This window comes from Oxyura jamaicensis (genome assembly GCF_011077185.1).
Source record: "Oxyura jamaicensis isolate SHBP4307 breed ruddy duck chromosome 9 unlocalized genomic scaffold, BPBGC_Ojam_1.0 oxy9_random_OJ106493, whole genome shotgun sequence".
In the NCBI taxonomy this organism is placed as follows: domain Eukaryota; kingdom Metazoa; phylum Chordata; class Aves; order Anseriformes; family Anatidae; genus Oxyura; species Oxyura jamaicensis.
Window position 1 is genome coordinate 1 of NW_023304194.1, and position 18,852 is coordinate 18,852.

At 54.8% G+C, this 18,852-nt stretch overlaps 1 protein-coding gene across 1 annotated transcript; it reads left to right on the top strand.

Annotated features, from left to right (window-relative positions):
• Nucleotides 1-735: 735 nt before the first annotated feature.
• Nucleotides 736-18,852, top strand: LOC118157707 (mannan-binding lectin serine protease 1-like; the record flags this gene model as incomplete). Its single annotated transcript, XM_035312154.1, has 10 exons — nt 736-993; nt 5,939-6,116; nt 6,209-6,340; nt 6,897-7,093; nt 7,385-7,532; nt 7,788-7,906; nt 8,176-8,254; nt 12,577-12,714; nt 13,285-13,359; nt 16,808-18,852. Coding segments are annotated over 10 exons (2,220 nt in total), but the record flags the coding sequence as incomplete, so codon positions are not given.

Genomic DNA, 18,852 nt, shown 5'->3' on the forward strand with positions numbered 1-18,852 from the left:
AAGAAAAGAAAAGAAAAGAAAAGAAAAGAAAAGAAAAGAAAAGAAAAAAGAAAAGAAAAGAAAAGAAAAGAAAAGAAAAGAAAAGAAAAGAAAAGAAAAGAAAAGAAAAAAGAAAAGAAGAAAAGAAGAAGAAAAGAAAAGAAATAGCATGCTAGCGGGGAGCAATGTGCAGGTTCCGCTGCTGGGGCCCTGGCCCGTCCTTGCCCAGCTGCAAAGCAGCATGCTGTTTGCTGAGCGTCGGTGATCCCCGTTTGGCAGGGTGAAGCTAAGCGGTAGTAACAACAGTAGTTATTGCCATGATGCTTTCATTAAACCGATTCAGAAAGCATCATTATTTTATTAAGCATCCTAATGTTTACTCCTTTATTAAGCGAAGATTTGCCCATCAGCTGTTCGTCCAAAGACGTGTAGCTGGTGGCTGCAGCTGCCAGGAGCGAGAAGCACGGAGCTCCTGATGGTGCCTGGCGCTGCAGAGGTGCCTTTGGATCCCACAGGACACCTCCATCACCCACCTTTCTTCCTCCTCAGAGCCCTGTGCAGCTCCCACCCTCACCTCCACATCCCTACGAAGAGTTTGCTGGCAGTGGCGTGGTGCCACAGCTCTCCCAACCCAGCACACTGGTCTATCTCAGCTGTGCAACCTTACACAAACTTGTAAGGGTTTTTTGGAAAAAAAAAAAATATGCATTTTTTTGAAAAACCAGAGTGAGCTCTAACTGGCTTTGGGATGGACAGAGTTTCATTTTGTTTCCCCGTGTGCTTTCCAGGTACCCCCTGGCCTGGTCCCTCTGCGCCTGGCTGCTCGGCGTGGCGGATGCCGTTGAGCTGACGGAGATGTTTGGGGAGATCCGCTCCCCAAACTTCCCCGATTCCTATCCCAGCGACTCGGAAGTGACGTGGAACATCTCCGTGCCCGAGGGATTTAAAATCAAGCTGTACTTCATGCATTTCGACTTGGAGTCGTCCTACCTCTGTGAATACGACTACGTGAAGGTGAGCGGTGGTATCAGGGGACACACAAACAGGCAGGTGGGACATGCTTTTGGCCAGCGGGGAGAGGGCAGTGCTGGAAAAGCTGGGAACGAGGTATTTTTCCCCATTTATTGGGCACAGGAATTGTCAGTCCAGCGGACAACAGGGAGAGCACGATAAGCTGACAACATCCATTGGGCTAACCAGTGGGTGGGACACCCGAGTCAGAGCCCAGCCACAAAGGACCAGATTTCTGAAACTACAACACCTAATTCTCATTGAATCCCGTGGGATTCACACACCTGCGTGCTGATGAAATCCCTGTGGCAAAACCCCCAGGCTGTGCTCCTCTGATGCCAGGCACGTGCAAGTAGGCCCCTGAGCTGGGCACTCTGGGCCAGGCCATGGCTGTGGAGACACCCAGCAGAACCAAAAATAAGGGTTAGACTTGAGCTTAAGGCTGCAAGTTGGGGTCTGTATGCAGAGCATCCATCCTACAAGTAACTGGGACAGACCCACAGGCTCCTTTGTGTTCGCTACGAACCCATATCACAGCCCTGGTCCAACTTTTGGGGCCACTGCTGGCAAATACCCTCAGCACAAACAAGCTCTGGATGTTCCCAGCGAGCTGTCATGACCAAAACCACAAAAGATTTCATTCTGCCTCGTTGCTGGGCAGTAACCCGTCAGAAATGATGGTGGGCCACACGCTGCGGTGCCGCAGAGCATCCTTGCCTCTTGCAACTCTGTGTCTCCAGACAGGGTTCCCCACCTCCAGGACAACTCGGCTCTCCATCTCTTTGAATTTGATCATTTTTGGTGCTTCCTGGCCGGCCAGGTGTAGCAAGCAGGTGCTTCCTACATTTCAGGGCTGAACATTCATCACCCATCACCCATCACAAGCCTCACCCTGCCCCTCTGCACGGAGGCAGGTGGAGGTTGCACCCAGGTCTGGAAGCACTCAGCCCCGGTTCCAGCTACTTGCAATTATTGTTTTATTCTCACCCTAAGAAGACAAAGCAAACATTTGCATTTTTTTTTCCTCTTGGATCTGTTTGCTGCTTTAATTTCCCCTTTGTGCTGGCACTCATTCTGCTACTAACAGCTCTCATTGAGGTTTGATTAGTTCTTTCTGCTTCTCCTGGATCTTCTCCAAGCACAAGGCCAGGGACATATATAGAGATATATTGCTCTAAGAACCCAATAAGCTCAAGGAGCAGATTTCTTGGAAACTTTCCCCATTCCAGGCTTTACCCCTCCTCCTGCCCTTCACCCCCTGCTCATTTTTCCTTTTTCATAAGGGCTCCCTGTTATTTGGCCACGGTGCCAAGTTGGCATCACAGCTTTCCCTGCTGCTGGATTTCCATAAGAAGGCGGCATTTTTCACAGGGATTTAGATCTCAGCTGTATAAATTTGCTCGGGGCTGTAGCTCAGCTCACGGAGCCTCTACCACAGAATTGCATTTGAAAAGTGCCAAAAACGCTCAGAAACGCCCGTCTGGGTGGATTACAGGTGATCCGTAAGCTGCTGCGCTGGGTAGACGTGCAATTTTGATGCTATTAAAGCACCAGCTTGGAACATGTCAGGAGAGGAGCAGACGAACAGAAGACCATTTTCCTCCTTGGGAAAACCCAACACATATGGATGTGTCTGTAATACTCTGGCAGCCCCACTAAAGAGGCTCGTGGTGGCTCAGAAAGCCAGAGGTGCCACCTCTCTGTTTGGTACCATCTCCGAACAAGGGTTCTCCATCATCTTCACTGCCATAAGACAGAGGTCAAATATGAGGGCTAAACAGCCCCGGTGCAAGGTGGGGACCCAGCTGGTGTCAGGCAGAAAGCCACCGTGCCGTGGTTTTTGCCTCCCTCACCTCCTCGGCTGGCCACGTGCCCCAGCTCGAGCAGTGCAGAGAGTCATCCCCAGCAGCAAGCTCGGGGCCTGCCGAGCTGCAAGCACACACAGGTCTATGCCTTCGGGGTGGTCTTCGGAAGGGAACAGTTTCCAGAGCCCTGAAACAATGGCTAATTAAAACAATAGCTGTTGATTTATATATATCCACATGCATGCGCGTGCGTGTGTATATATATAAAACGAACGTGGCTCCTAGGGAAATGTGGCCAGCGGGATTGTTTGTGCAAAAGGGGATGGGACGGGTGGCACTTCAGTAAGGAGGTAAGCGAGGAGGAGCAGGCAGCCCCGAGCAGGTAGGAAACACCAGCCTGCGTGCTCCTCCCCAGGCTCAGCAAGCACCCAGTGCTTCTGGACACAGGTCTCCAGCAACCCTAGGGCAGAAGCAGGGAGATGGGAGGTGCAAGGTTCTTGCCCCAAATGGGACAGATGCCTTCTCTTGAACCAGGGGAACCAAGAAGAGCTTCCAAGGGTGTGTGTTAAAACCTCAGCACGATTTTGCAGGGTTTCTTGGGAAGGAGCTGTCTGCTAAGTCTGGGAAACCTCCACTGGGGAGAGGATGCACACGTGGGGAAGACTCAGCTGCAGGCTCTTGTTCCTGGCTGTCCCATCCCCACCTCGTTTTCAACAGCAGGCAGCACAGCATCAGGCATTTCACACAAAACCCCGCTAATCTGGGTGTTGCCTCCTTCCATGCGCTCCGGCTGCAAGGCGGCTCCGCAGGGGCCGTTTCATGCCCTTCCCTGCCTCTGAGCCTCTCCTCCCCATGTCATGTTCCCAGTGTCTTCAGCCCGGCGCTGCGATTACTCGGCCTAATGAGCCATTTATATATATTACAAGTGGTATGCTTTGCCCTCGTCAGTCCAATTAGTGCATTCCTGGAGGGCTGGCGGCCGCTTTTCCGTATTGCCGGCTCCATGCTCCTTTCCGGTGGCAGGCGCTGAGCCGCCCGGCCAAATTCCCCATGGTGCTGGGGGGGCTTTGTTAACCCAGCTGCTGCAGGAGGCATCGCCGGGACGTCGCTGCTCCAGTGGCTGTCTCCTTTCTGGGTGCCCAGGGCACAGCCTGCATCACCACGTGCGTTGTGACAGCCTCTGAGTCCCAGCCCCAGCCAAAAATCACGGGGACAGAGCCACAGCCAGGGCAGGGACCCCCCTCCATCCATAGGGGCAGGCATCGTAACAAGGAGAGCAGAGGCAAAAGGAGACAGCAAAGCTGGCGGGAGGCAGTGGCACGGGTAAATTTAAGGCACGAGAGTGTCGCTATGTTTTATTTTTCAAAGCAGGCTTCTTTCAGCGTATTTTTATAGGGAATTTCTCCTCGGCAATTGATATTTCCCTCAGGGACACATCTTCTCTAGTGAAAACGTCGACATCGTGACCCGAGAGGGAGAAACTCCAAACAAACAACCAGGATTTAATTACCAGCCTGCTCGCTGGATGTAAATGATCTACGAAAAAGTATACAGTCCTCAGCAGAAGCAGCAAATATTAACCAGGGAGGATGACCTCTCTGTTTAGTTTACAGCCGGAGGGCTGTCTCTGCTCCCTGCGTCCTGGGGCATGGGACCCGTCACAGATAAGGGGCTGCTGATACCTTCGGCGAGGCCCCACGGCAAGAGCATCCTCAGGCAGGGACACGGGCACAGGGAACATTTCCCCGTGCATCCCCGCGGAGGTGACAGCAGCGCCGGCCCCGCACCAAGGAGCTGGCTAGAAAACGCTGCTTCCAAAAGTTTTCCTCCCCAAAAAAAGCGGCTTTGCAGAAAAAGCAGCATGCCCGCTTTTCGCAGCCGCCAAAGGGCCGGGCTCGCTCGCTTTTTGGAGATGGTGCTCCCGTTTTCCAGCCTGAAATGATGTTTTGTTTCAAAACACCCTTTATTTTGGATTTTTAAATGATTCTAAAGCACCACAGTATATTTCAAAGCGATTGAAACCAGATGGACCCCAAATTACTTGTTTTCCTTTTTTTTTTTTTCAGAACTCTGTTTCACAAAAAAAAAAAAAAGAATAAAATTCAATTGGTTTTTTGTCCCAGTGTGGGACGCATGCTTTTTCTCCAAATTCTCAAAATCTATCGTCGGAAAGTCTCTCTCTTTTCTGGCCAGCTCTTGCTCATATGAGAGGATGGAAAATATCTGGAGGCAATGTCAAGGCATGCTGAGCTGCCATTTCCATGTTGTCTTTCCCTGGTGTGAGTGAGTTTCCTCCTGCATGCTCAGCCCTGGGAAATTTCCTCTTCTCCCCACTCCCTCCCCAGCCAGTGCATCCTGAGGGTCTTGGGGAGCTGTGGTGGCAGCCACAGGAGGGTCCCACCTTGCTGAGGCCGTGCAAGCTGGGGGTGGCATCACAGCACCCATGGATCCCCAAGCTGTGCCCTTTGTTATGGCCCTAATATCATGTTCTTGGTGTGAGCACAGAGGGCTGGTGTGGTGCAGAGGGGCTCATGTTCCTCCCCTGGGGGGTTATTCATATTCAGAATATGACAGGGTGCTGGGAATGAGGACAGGGACCAGAGGTGGGACTGCAGGGGAAGGAGATGGGGCTGGTACTGAAATGGTCCTGGGGAAATAGCGAGGGAAAGTGAAGGGATGGGGCTTCCAGGGAAAACATTAAGGTTTTTCACAGGGATTGCAGTGCTTCCAGGCATGGGCAAGGCTGTGCTGTAAAGGCTGCACAGAGGGGCTAGTGAGCATGCTGCAATGACAGCAGGGCATGGTGGCCCCTCCGTCCCCTCCTGCAGCCCTCTGGGTGCTAGCCTCTCCTCCCAGTCTGGGATGCTACCTGCCTTCAGAAGGCACTTCAGAGGGCTGCCACAGGCAGAGCAGGTGGGACACGTCGTCTCCCCTCACAGAAACCCTTTAACAGCTTTACTGCAATGACAGCATCCCAGAGAGCCCAGCCTGACCTCCTGCAGGGAGGCACCACGGCTTGCAGACACCCACAGCGCCATGCAGAGTACATTGAGGGAGGGCCAAGCACCAGGGAGCACCCCAGGGAAACATCAGCCCTGTGTGATTCGTGTGACCCAAGCGCTCACCCAGCCTTTCTGCTACAGATTGAAGCAGAAGACCAGGAGCTGGCAACCTTCTGTGGCAGGGAGACGACGGACACCGAGCAGGCGCCTGGCCAGCAAGTCATCCTGTCCCCTGGCCCCTACATGGGGCTGACTTTCAGGTCCGACTTCTCCAACGAAGAGCGCTTCACTGGCTTCGACGCCCATTACACGGCCGTGGGTAAGCAGCACGCAGCCTCGGGACCTGCTGGACGCGGGGGGCTGCAGCGTGTGACCCCCCTCTCCTTGCTGTGTCCCCACCATCCCACCTAGATGTGGACGAGTGCCTGGAGAAAAGCGACGAGGAGCTGGCGTGCGACCACTACTGCCACAACTACATCGGCGGGTACTACTGCTCCTGCAGGTTTGGCTACATCCTGCACTCCGACAACAGGACCTGCAAAGGTACTGGCCAGGCACAGCATGGCTGTGGGGATGGTCATGCAGAGGAGGCCCTGAGCAGGCTACAGACATACTGAACACAGGCAAAACTGCCCTCTCCTGCTGCCAGAGGGATGAGGTTCCTTCCCCCCCTGCAAGCCACTAGCCAGGGACAAGAGAGGGCCCAAGGCCTGCAGTCATCTCATGTGGGATGAGATGTGGTTTCTCCCTCAGCTAAGCCCCGGAGACCTCCTCAAGTAGGAGAAATGAGAGGTTTTAGTCTCTGCTCTGAGTATGCCTGATGAAGGTGAGATGGGTTTGGCTCTCAGCTCAGGACCCTCCATATCACAGGTATATTTGGAAGTTGGCTTGTGAGGTTCTCCTTGCATGGACCCACATTCAAGGCCACAGACCCCATCCTGCAAAGGGGCTGAGCAGGCAGGGAGCCAGGTGCAAGCAAGATCAGGGGCTGGGACGAAGGGGAGCTGAGAGCTGGATGCCCATCAGCACCCCTTATCTTGAGCATGGCCGGGGCTGGGGGCAGCTGACAGGGTGCTGATCCAGCCCGGCTGTGTTTCAGTGGAGTGCAGTGACAACCTCTACACCCAGAGGAGCGGGGTGGTCACCAGCGCCGACTTCCCCAGCCCCTACCCCAAGAGCTCGGACTGCCTGTACCGCATCGAGCTGGAGGAGGGCTTCTTCATCACCCTGAGCTTCGAGGACAGCTTTGACGTGGAGGACCACCCCGAGGTGACCTGTCCCTATGACTACATCAAGGTGAGCCGGGCTCTGCACGCTCCCCCTGCCCTGCTGTCCTGCCATCCCCCTGGCATCCCAATGATGGGGCCAAAATTTCCCCAGTCTAAATGGGGATGATGAAGCCACCTGGAGCCCCATGATAGTTGAACCTCTTACCACACCTGATGGTGACCCTCTTTCTGGGCCTGGGCCCAGAACTAGTTCATATCGCCCCATTCCATGGTAGTGAAGCATCCCCATCCATCATCCTCAGGGTGAGGAGATCCCCAGGGATCCACACCTCCTCAAGCCACGTCTTTCCCTTGGCAGATCAAAGCTGGCCCCAGGGAGTTTGGCCCTTTCTGTGGAGAGAAGTCCCCAGGACGCATCGAAACCCAAACCAACAGCGTGCAGATCCTCTTCCACAGCGATAACTCAGGGGAGAACAGGGGCTGGAAGCTGTCATACACAGCAATTGGTAACTCCTGTTGATTTCCTCTGTTGGCTGGGCTTGGGAAATGGGAAGAAAGGGCTTTATACACTCTGCAGGTGGAGACCATGAGTTTGGTGGCCCATGAGCCTGTTCCTGAGCCGTGCTGGTGTAGGTTGATGGCAAAGACAGAGCAAGATGCTCAGACCTGGCCAAGGGGGCTGGATGGTAGAGCTGAGACTCTCCACTTGCTCCACTTACTCAGCTAAATGTTGTTTTGCTCTGCTTGCTCTTTATTCAAAGGAAACCCGTGCCCACTGGTGCAGCCACCCATCAATGGGAAAATTGAGCCTTCCCAAGCCAAGTACACTTTCAAAGACCAGGTTGTCATCAGCTGCAACACCGGCTACAAAGTACTGAAGGTATGGGGTGACGGTATGGACCTAGGAGGAACCCTTCCTCCCAGAGCCATCACATCTCTGCTTGGGAGAGTGAACATGACCCACACCTCCTGGGCCTCCTCCCCAGGGCCTAGGGCACAGCCCCCTCTCGCAATTTTTAGCTAGAAAAGTCCTCTTCCAGGGAGGTCTGGTTATATCTTTATTAAACTGCCAAGAATTTGGCTTTTTATAGGCTCATACATTGATGGTGTTGTGGTTTCTGTTTTGTTTTGTTCTGTTTTTCTGCACAGGATAACCTAGAGAGCGAATCCTTCCAGATCGAGTGCCTGAAGGACGGGACGTGGAGTAACAAGATCCCCGTTTGCAAAAGTAAGGAAACCCCACACACGCCCTGTCAATGTCCTTTTCCTGCTGAAATTTCACACTGGATGGAGCTGCCCTGCCAGAGCGGAGCTCCTTACACCCAGCCAGAGAGACTACGTAATTCTGCAACACTCTCTTGGCTCTTTCTTGGGTAGCATAATGGGGCTTGGTCCAAATGCCACAAGCAGGAGGTTTGTACTTTTCCTTAGATTACTCATAAGTTGATTTGTGACCAGTTTTGCTGTCTCCCTGTCAAAGAAAGAGCAACCCAGGCTCCTGGGAGCTGGGTGAGCAGTAGCACAGACAGCTCTGTTGCCATGCGAAGGATGGTAAATTCAGGGCTGAATCCTGCTCTCGAAGTGAGTGCAAGGGCTTCATGAGATGGGATGACTCCCTGCTGTCTAGAAAACACCTATGGGCTTCCACAAAGCTTGTTTAACTGCAAAACCTGGGCATGGATCACATCAGACTTACCTCTGTGGTGATGTACCTTCATAAATGGCTGCTGCTGGAGGGAGGGAGGGAGGTGGCTGGTCCTGGGTGAGTGAGGTGGGATTGTTCGAGCTGTTAGATAAATTTGTCACTATTTGGGATAATCTGGTTCCTGGTCCAAATTTCCTTCCAAATAGGGGCTTCTAAGATCACAGGCTTTAAAGAGGTGCCAGGTTCTAGCTCAAGCTGGGCAGTGCACAGCTAAGCAAAAGGGGACAGAAAAGTTGCCCGGATACTTACCTCAAAAACAGAGAAAAGAGGGAAGAGAAAGGAGATTCCATTTGAAAGGACGGGTGACAATTTGCAACAGCTCTTCTTTTGTCTAACCCAGCTCCTCTCTCAGCTCAGGCCCGGAGCTGTCCTTCTCATGTACCTGATAACACCTCTTTCCTTCCCCCAAACACTCACCAGTGCCCTTCAGCCCCCAGAAGGTACTCACTGCTACTCAGCCTGCTGTAAAGCTGGCCCAGAGAGGAGAAAAGCAACAAACACTGTCAGGGAAGGTCCCAAGACCTTCCAGGACAGGCAAGACAAGATGCTCTCAGGGGATGTGGCATCCAGGTGCTTCCCTTCTGGGCATATCCTTTTCATTTTAATGATGTCATGGATCTTACCCTGGGAGTGTATTTTTTGAGCTTTAAATCACATTTGCTCATTCAAAATGAAAAATGGGAGGTTGTCAGACATGCTAAATAGATTCATATCTGAAAGGGCTTCTTACAAAGTATGGGATCAGTGACGTCTCTGCCCCACCAAAGAACTACCCCTCTCACCACCAGCTTCCCATTGATTTTATCCAGCTTGGAGAGAGATTAAACACTGGCATTGCCTAAAAAAAAAAAAAAAAAAAAAAAAAAAAAAAAAAAAAAGTAGATATTTTTAACCCCCAAAGCATTAATTTTTGGAGAACATTGAAATGATTACCTGCACTATTCCATTTGGGCTGGAACTGGTCCCTTCTTGTGTGAGGTAAATCACTATGCTAAAATTCTGTGGCTTTTCTGGAAAGCCAAGAAGCCCCTAAATGGGCAGTCCAGACCTTCAGACTGCTGTGCCTCCCACCTCCCTTGTATGTCTGGGAGAGGCAAAAATGGTTTGAAAAAGAAAAGCAAAAAAATTGAAACCTCCCCAGCCACGGTGGATAACATCCAGCTCTGCAGCCTGGCCAGCTTCTCCCAACCACTGTCCCCAGATCACCCCAGATGAGCCGAATGGGTCCCCATCAGGGTCCCCATCAGGGTCCCCATCAGGGTCCCCATGGCTCCCAGTGCTCGTTACAGATTTCTGGTGTTTTGGGGGCTGGGTTTCCTGCATGCCTCTCTCTGCTCGGCTACTAATTGAGCTTTCTCTCTCTGCTCTCCTCCTTCCCCTCTGCCTTCGGTGCAGCTGCAGACAGAGCCGACAACCAGACAGACAGAAGAGCCGGCTCGGAGCAAGTGGCTGCGTGAGGCTGGCGCCGGCCGCGCCGCCGAGACGGGCAGCCTGCCTCCGTGCCCCTCTCTGCTCTGTCCCGCACACAGGGCAGCTCCCCTTTGCCTCCGGCTGCCAACTCCATCTCCGCGGCTTGTCTAACTGGCATGGCGCTCCTAACCCCCTGCGCACGGTGCTTTCTTAACTCCATCTCCAGAAGGGAAATTCGGAGCCGAGCCCCCTGTCCGTCCGTCGCCCCCCTGGGAAGGTCCCTGCCTGTTCCCGGGCTGCCGCCAGCTCCCGGCGCATCCTCCGCACCCCTCTGGATGCCCTGGCCGTGCTCTGCTCCCCTCCGAGCCGGCGGTTGCGCAAGGAGCGTCGGCCCCGCACATGGTTTGTTTGTTTGGATTTAACCTCCCGCTGCCCTTCCTCCCTGGCCCAGCGTCGCAAATAAGAAACACTCCTTCCTCTCCTCTCTCCGAGCATCTTTTCAGCTCCCCCACCACGGGTGAGGGAGGTTGGGGTGGCATCAGCAGTCTTCTCCTGCCAGCCCTTGGGAGGATGCATGTGGGACCAAGCCCTGGCACCGGTACAGGGGATGCTGCTCTGCCTCCCCTCGGTCCCTGCTGCTGGCCCTGCGGAGGTGAGGATGGGCTGGCATCGGGATGGTCACAGCCAAAAGAGGGCAGAGCCCGGTGTCTGGCCCCATCCGTGTCCCCAAGAGCCCAGGACATGCACCCAAGGCTCCTTCAGGTGTCAGGGGCCACACTGGGAGGGTGCTGAGAGGGGTACCAGAGGCTGGGAGAGGAGGAGGAGGAGGAGAGTGCTGGGGAGCTCAGCAAGGCTCTGTTTATAGGAAGATGGAGATGCTGAACAGCCCCTCTCCCAAGGCAAAAGTCTGGAAGAGCTCAAGGCACAAACTCCCTCCCCACTCCTTTGGGCAGGACCCAGGACACCAGTGGGGCAGCACCTCCATGCAGGAGCCCATTCTCCAGGCATCAGGGCTGCCCTCAACACGTGGGACACATTGGGAGGGAACAGGTTGTGCAGGCTGGGGGCACAGCCCTGCAGCCATAAATAGCCCCAGTGCAGACGTGCCAGCCACACTGATCCCCCAACACCCATTCCCCTCTTCCTGCAAGCCCCAGCATCCCCCAGCACCTTATACAAGTCCTACAGGTGCTGGTACCATGGCACAAAAACACTGTGCTCCTGAGCATGGTGGAAAGAGAGCAGGAAAGCTCGGGGACCCCAGGGCTGGTGACTGAGTCTGTGTCCCCTGCTCTGCCCCTCTGAGAAGCACAGGCACCTCGAGCCACCTCCCTCCAGCCTGGCTGCACCCATCCCATCGCCTGCTGTCCCTGCCAAACCGCAGCAGGGCAGAGGGGCCCCTGGTGGACAGTGAGCCACAGCATTTTGCCATAAACCAGGCTTTTGTCACCCAAGTGGGTGGCTAACACCGAGCATCAGTACGTGTCCCTGGTGCCAGCATTGCTTCTAGTGATTTTTTTTCTTCATTAGCCTGGATCACCATGGTAAGGCTCCTGACCTCGCTGCCTGCCCTGATAGCCCCATCCTCAAGCACCCAGACCCATGCAGCTCACATGCCCCTGACCCACTGGACCTGCCTTCTACAAAGTCACCCATCCCCTGCTCAGTCCCTCAGCTTCAAAGTGGCAGAGCCCAGCTCCCAGAGGTGCATTTCCCAGGCAGGATGAGACCCTGGGTGGGTGGCACAAGCCTGGTCCATGGGAGAAGTGGCTGGGCAGAGCATGGTGTGCAGGAGAAAGGGGGGCCACAGACAGACCATGGGAAAGGGCAGTGGTACCCTGGAGGTTGGAGCAGGTAGGGTTTTCCATACAGCTGCTGGTCTTCCCCTGCCTGCAGAGCAGCCAAGCCATTCTCTCCGTGTCCTTCACCCTGATTGTCACAGGACAGCCAGGACCTAGGGGTGCTCAGCCTGAGCTGTAAATGCATATCAGCAAAGCTTGCTGAGCATGTCCAGAGCAGGAGGGATGGGGCTGTGCTTCCGACAGAGCCTGGTGTGTGCAGGAGGTGTTTGGTGAACTGCTGGCTGTTTTTTCCTGCCCATTCATAAGGGGTGCAAAGACAAACTGCGGGAGCATGTCCTGACAGCTCCTGCCCACCTGTGCAGATTCCTTCCCCTCTCAGAGGTACAGCAGATCTCATCCTAAACACACAGCTCAGGATATCCTAGGAGGGATGGGAGCTGAGCCAAGGAGCTGCCTGAGATGTACCAGGCTGTGCTCCTTGCATTGCCCTAAAGAAGTGAGGTGTGGGGCTATGGGAACCCTCGCTCTGCCCTGTAGGACCACCACCTATGCTGAAACCCAGCACTGCTGCACGGGGCTGGGCACCCCGAGAATGGTCACAGGGCTCAACCCTGATTCTGTGTTGGCTTTCAGTTGCTGACTGCAAAGAGCCACCGGAGCTGGAGCACGGCTTTGTCACCTTCTCCTCCAGGAACAACCTCACCACCTACCGCTCGGTCATCCAGTACCACTGCCAGCACCCCTACTACCACATGGCCCCCAACAGCACCGGTGAGCGGGGGGACCGGGTCCCCATGGTGCGGGTGGGTACACGGGGGGAGCCAGGGATGTCCATGGGGTCTCCGTGCTGGGGAGAGCACCAGGTCCAGCAACCCTAGGAAGGGCTCCTCAAGGTTCCCCATCCCAAAAAACCAGCAGAGCCAAAGCCCTGCAGAGAGCAGTGGGATCATGGCAGACAGAGATTCAAGCTTATCCACCAGCAGAGACACCACAAGGAGTTTCACAAAACACCACAGGTCTCTGCACCCTTTGGACACAGCTCTGGGCGGCAGCCGGGGTGCACATATGTCCCAACCCTCTTTCCTCCTCCTCCCTCAATATGGAAAGCCAAAGAATTTCCTCACATTCCTGCCTCCCTGCTCATAGCCCTGTGCATCTGGTCCCCGCATCCAGCACTCATTAGTATAATGGGCAGCAGCAGCACTAATGGGGTGGCAGCTCAGAGGGCTTAAAAAGGAGGTCACATCCTGGAAAAGGGTTCAGAGGGTCCCGATGGCAGGGCAGCATCTCCGTGTCCCCACGATGGGGCCACAGCCCTGCTAATGCTCTGCTCTCTTCCAGCCACCTACATGTGTGATGCATCAGGGGTGTGGAGGAGCGAGGAGCTGGGCACAGCGCTGCCATCCTGCCGACCAGGTACCGGTGGGGATGGGGACCATGGTGAGGGGTGCGGGGATGTTCGGGGAGGGGGCTGCCTTCCCAATCTCACCTGCTGCTCCCGGGCAGGGACCCCCTCCTTGGTGACACAGCTATGTGCTGTACGTGTCCACTGCTGCAACGTATGGCAGAGAGGGCAGTGGGGATGGGGGTCAGGAAGGCAGCTGCCCCAGCGATATGGGCACGTTCAGCCCCCAGCATCACTGGAGCTGGCTCCAGCCAAGGGCAGAGCACGACCTGCCCGGTGGTGCTGGCTCCCAGCTCCCATTAGCAGCGTGTCCCCATGCAGGAGCAATTAGCACGTCTCCGAGCCTTGCAGAAAAAAACAGCCCCTTCGCAGGGCCAGAAGTCCCAAGCCTTTGAGCAGTGGCAGAAACATTTGCAGCCAGCTAGTTTCCAGGCCAGGCGCCCGCTCGGGATTAAACAAAAGTCCCTGGGACGTGGGCTGGCCACAGCCGGCTGCAGACGGGGCTGGCGGCAGCCCTGGGTGCAGGCTGCGGTCGGATGTACGGGGACAGCTCTCCGGAGCAGTGCAGGGACACGGCGGCAGGGCTCAGCCCCACGGCAGGTCTCGCTGGGTGTCTGCTCTCCAGGGACTGGGGCTGCGGCTGCTCTTGTTTCAGTGGCTTCTCCCTGCATCCCTCCTTGATGTTTCAGCCTGAAATAATTTGTGCCGGGAGCATACGGGGACATTTTTCAGGGCCTTAGCTGCCTTCATGGGCCATTTCCAGACCTCCTGATTAGTGACAGAAGTCAGGGAGGCTTCAGGAAAATGGAAAATCCCAGGGAGAGGGTGACGCTCTCCTGAGATTGGGATCTGCAGGCAGCAGCTGGCCAGCTGCTCTTCAGATCTTCCCTCATGTCTCACGCTACCTCCTCATCAATAGAAACTCCTCTTCCAGGCCACGCCGCGCCTGCCTCTGCCATTAGCGGGAGCATTTGCAGCCTGGTCAGCGTTTTTGATATGTAATTTAATAGAATAAATATTTGGCTGGATGCGCTTCCTCTAAAATCATCTTCCTGGGATGGCTGTCAGCTTCGGTGCAGCAGAACAGCTGGGCTGGGCTGGGAGGCAGGAGCTCTTAGCCCGAACACGTTTTCTGTTCCCTGCAGCACTGGGAAAGGCAGGGGAGTGAAGCACAGGCAGATGCTCCCCACACACTCTGAAGTCGCAGTTTTCTAGCAGCAGCCACAGCAAATGCACGTTAGCAGCTCCTGGTGCTCCTGCCCCAGCTCTCAGCTCTGATTCCATCACCTTAGGACCCTCTTTCTGGGAGGCTCAGCATCCTCCCCTCCCAACATGGGGGCATGGGGAAGAGTCATGGCAAGCCCAAATCAGCTTCCACAGCCTCCCGGTATCATCAGCACCCCTGAGCACTAACCAGCCTGGGACTCCTCTCCCTGGTGCTGCCAAAGGCATGAGACAGCTCCAGCACCACCACCTTTGTCCCAAGGAATATGTTCCCCAAGGGCGCCTTGGGTTCTCAGAGCCACCTTTAGCTGCTGAATTCCTCATGGAGGGTCACAGCACATGGATAAAACACCTGGAGGCATACCAGGCAGCACATCAGGGCCCCTCAGACATAATTCTGGGTCTGCTGGAGCTGAGCAGAAGGAAGCTGGTTTGGCTGCCAGAACTGTGGCGAAGACTTGGGATGCAGGAGTAAAGCCCACAGTGCTAGGCAACATCCCGCAGCCAAGCCTCCTCCGGCCACAGCTCCTCCGGGAGGGTGAATGCCATGGCCATGACACCACAGGCTTCATGATGGGTCTCAGGGCGAGGGGTGAGGCTGGGCTGATGTAAGGCTCCAGTCCTCCTGGTGGTGTTCCCCTGGCACACGCTGAGCAGGAGCCCAAGTGGCTGGACGGCTGGGGAAGGGCTGAGTGAGCTCGCGGGGCAGTGTGAGGCTGCAGGATTACTCACTTGGCCATTCATCTTCTGAAGTGGTGTGGAGAATTCTCTCTCTACCTCCCCTTCCGTAAAGAGTCTGGTAACACCATGGTGCACATCTGGAGCACAAATCACACAGGTGTAAACCAATACTAAGATCTGATCCTACTCAGAGACCTTGAAGTCCCACCTGGGCTTCCCCTTTGCTAGGTCTGTGCCTGGCTTCAGTGGCAAGAGATCTGGTACAGCTTTGTGGTAGTTATCACTGGGTAAAAGCCTCCTCCACATCCCCATGGTGTGCTATGAGCTGTTCTCATGGTACATACTCTCAGCAGACAACAGACCATTCTTCCCACCAGCTGAGACCACTCTTTCCACCCACTATTTGCAGGGCAAGTCCTCCAGCCCATCTGGAGTGGAGGTCTGGCACATACCAGCCCTTGGCACAAGCCCACTTTTTTCATCAAAGGCTCTCTGCCTCCTTTCATGACAGCCCTGCCCTGACAGGCACCAAGAGCTTGACCCTTCCCAAACTTAGAGGATACTTTTTGGGACAGGGACCCACCCTAGCTGGTAGCCAGAATTGTGCCTAGAACGGCAATGGCTTCATGGCCAAGAGCCTTCAACTTCTGTTTTCACAGCCTACAGCGTGAGTGGGAAAGGAGAAGGCAGCCAGGAGGCTGCTTTTTGGAGCAAACTTGCTGGGACAACCTGGGCCTTGATGGCCTGTGGCTGAACCCATGTTGGAGCCCTGCAGAGCTGGGACAGCAGCCAGAGGGAGCTCCTGGCTCTGAAGACGCCTCCTTCCCTGCCCCAGCACAAGGCCTAGCATCCCAGCTTGGTCTCAGTCCCACCTCGTTGCCAGCTGAAGGATGGCCTGTTCTGGGCAGGCTGGCATAGCCATGGGAGCCACGCAGCCATGCTTCAGGGTGCATGGGGAGATGCAGAGGGAGATCAGACCCCCTTACTCCCCCGTGAAGGTATTGCAGGTCCCAAAGGTGCAATGATGGATGGCACTGAGCAAGGTGCATTCATCATTGCAGGTAGATTATGCCACAGGCTTAGCGGTACCTCCTGGGAGAGCTGCCTGGGACCCTCCCGTGGGTCTCCCAGGGTGCCATGTGCGAGCAGATGACAGGACTGGGTCCCCCCCTCACCTGGGGAAAGGGGCCCAAATCCTGGAAAGCAACAGATTCTACTGTCCCAAGACAAGACACTATTCCTCATTGACCACAGCCACAAAAAGCATAGACAGAGGGCTTGGTATAGTTACTTTTAGCCCCAGGAGAGCAGATCCCTATTGTCCTGGGCCCATGAGCAAAGGAAGATGCTCTGTGCTCCAAAAGTGTTGCTGAAATAGCTCAGGCCAAGAGAGAACTAGCTTTATAAGGGCCGAACAGGGTCTGCAGGGGTCACCCCACCATCCTCATGATTATGAAGATAGCCAGCCATGTGGCATAATCTACAGGGAAGTCCCTTTTCATTAGTTCCCCAGATAAGTGCTGGGAGTAACAGTGCTGTCCGTTTTGTCCCCAGTGTGCGGCCGGCCAGCTCGTGCTCTGCCCGGGATCATCAAGCGCATCATCGGTGGGCGCAACGCGGAGCCCGGCTTCTTCCCCTGGCAGGCCCTCATTGTGGTGGAGGACATGTCCCGGGTGCCCAACGACAAGTGGTTCGGCAGCGGGGCCCTCCTCTCAGACTCCTGGGTGCTGACAGCCGCCCACGTGCTCCGCTCCCAGAGGCGAGACAAGACGGTCATCCCTGTTTCGAAGGAGCACGTCACTGTCTACCTGGCCCTGCATGATGTGAGGAACAAGATGGAGGCCGTCAACCGGACGGTGGAGAAGATCATACTTCATGAGGAGTTTGACATCCAGAACTACAACCACGACATCGCTCTGGTCAAGCTGAAGGAGAAGGTGACCATGGGGAACTATGTCATGCCCGTCTGCTTGCCCCAGTTCGAGCACGAACTGGAGGGACCTCACCCCAACACACTGGGGCTGGTGGCTGGCTGGGGGATCTCCAACCCCAACATCACCGTGGACGAGATCATCAGCTCCGGCATGAGGACGCTGTCTGACATCCTGCAGTATGTCAAGCTCCCAGTGGTGCTGCATGCAGAGTGCAAGACCAGCTATGAGTCCCGGTCGGGGAACTACAGCGTGACCGAGAACATGTTCTGTGCCGGCTACTACGAAGGTGGGAAGGACACTTGCTTGGGAGACAGCGGGGGAGCCTTCGTCATTCAGGACCCGGGAACCCGGAGGTGGGTGGCCCAAGGGCTGGTCTCATGGGGTGGCCCAGAGGAGTGTGGCAGCAAGCAAGTATATGGGGTGTACACCAAAGTCTCCAACTACGTGGACTGGGTGGAGAAGAAAACAGGCTCCTCAGAGAGGTGGACATTTCTGGACCCTGAGCTGGAGAGATGAGTGACTAAGCACTGCCTGCTGCCGCAGCTTCCTTTCTTCTTGTTGTTTTTTAATATGCTCCAGACTCTGGTCTTTCGCAAGCAGTAGCCACGATGCTCAGCCGTACTTCGGGCCTTTGCCAGCCCTCCACGTCATCCGTTTCGCTTGGTCCCACATCCCTTTGCTTGCGCTCTTAGGAAATGCTTGCTAGGGAGCTGGGGGAAGGGAGCAAACGGTGAGATCTCATCTGGCATCTTTAGCTCATGCTGCCAGGCTCCAAACCTTGCCCACCCTCCCAGGGAGGCTCCCTCTGAGCTATGACAAAGGCACAGTGACAGAAGCAGCATTTCCCTGCCACCAAAGCCTTGGGCCTTGCACAGAGACTTGCCCACACCCTCAGGACTCTCAGGCCAGCTCTTCCCATCGGACGATGTAACTGGAGGAGCAACAGGGGCTGTGGACAGCATGGGAAACCTGGATGGGCAGGCCTGGACATCAAATGACCCTCTCACTGCATAACAGCTTTTCTGAGCAAGGAGCAGTGAGAGAGCCATGTGGGTTTGCTGGTATTTGCATTTGAAGACAAACATCCCTTCCCAATGGCATCTTCAGGTATGTCCACCTGGCCCCAGGGATGTGAGGATGTGTCCACATTAGCCCTAAACTTCAGCCATGGCTGGAAAAGTAATGGCTGCTGAGATGGCACCGACCCGGCATATGGGGTGGCCAGGTAAGCTTAGTTTCCTTCAGCAGGGACATCAACTCCTTCACTTGCCAGCAAAGCCCTCCTATAGCTGTAAGCAACATGCAACAAATGCCTGCTGTTCTCTCTGCATGCCTCTAACCTCCTCTGGGCCTGTCCTCCTCCTCCTCCCTTGGTTTTGCCATGCAAGAAATGAGTCAACAGTAAATGAGCCACTCTCCATTTTGCTATCATCCAAAAAGCCACCTGTAGAGCATGTAGAGGAGCAGAAGGCCTAAGGAAAGTCTGATTTGCAGACACGCTAAGAACTGTATTCTTGGCTATGTCATGTAACTGCAAGGTATTTTTATATATATATATATATTTCTTTTTTTGATACTACATTCTGTAAAATATCCAATGTCATGTAAGGATGGTTCTGTGTAATCTTCCTCTTGCGAACAAAATAAAACTTTAATATTTACTGA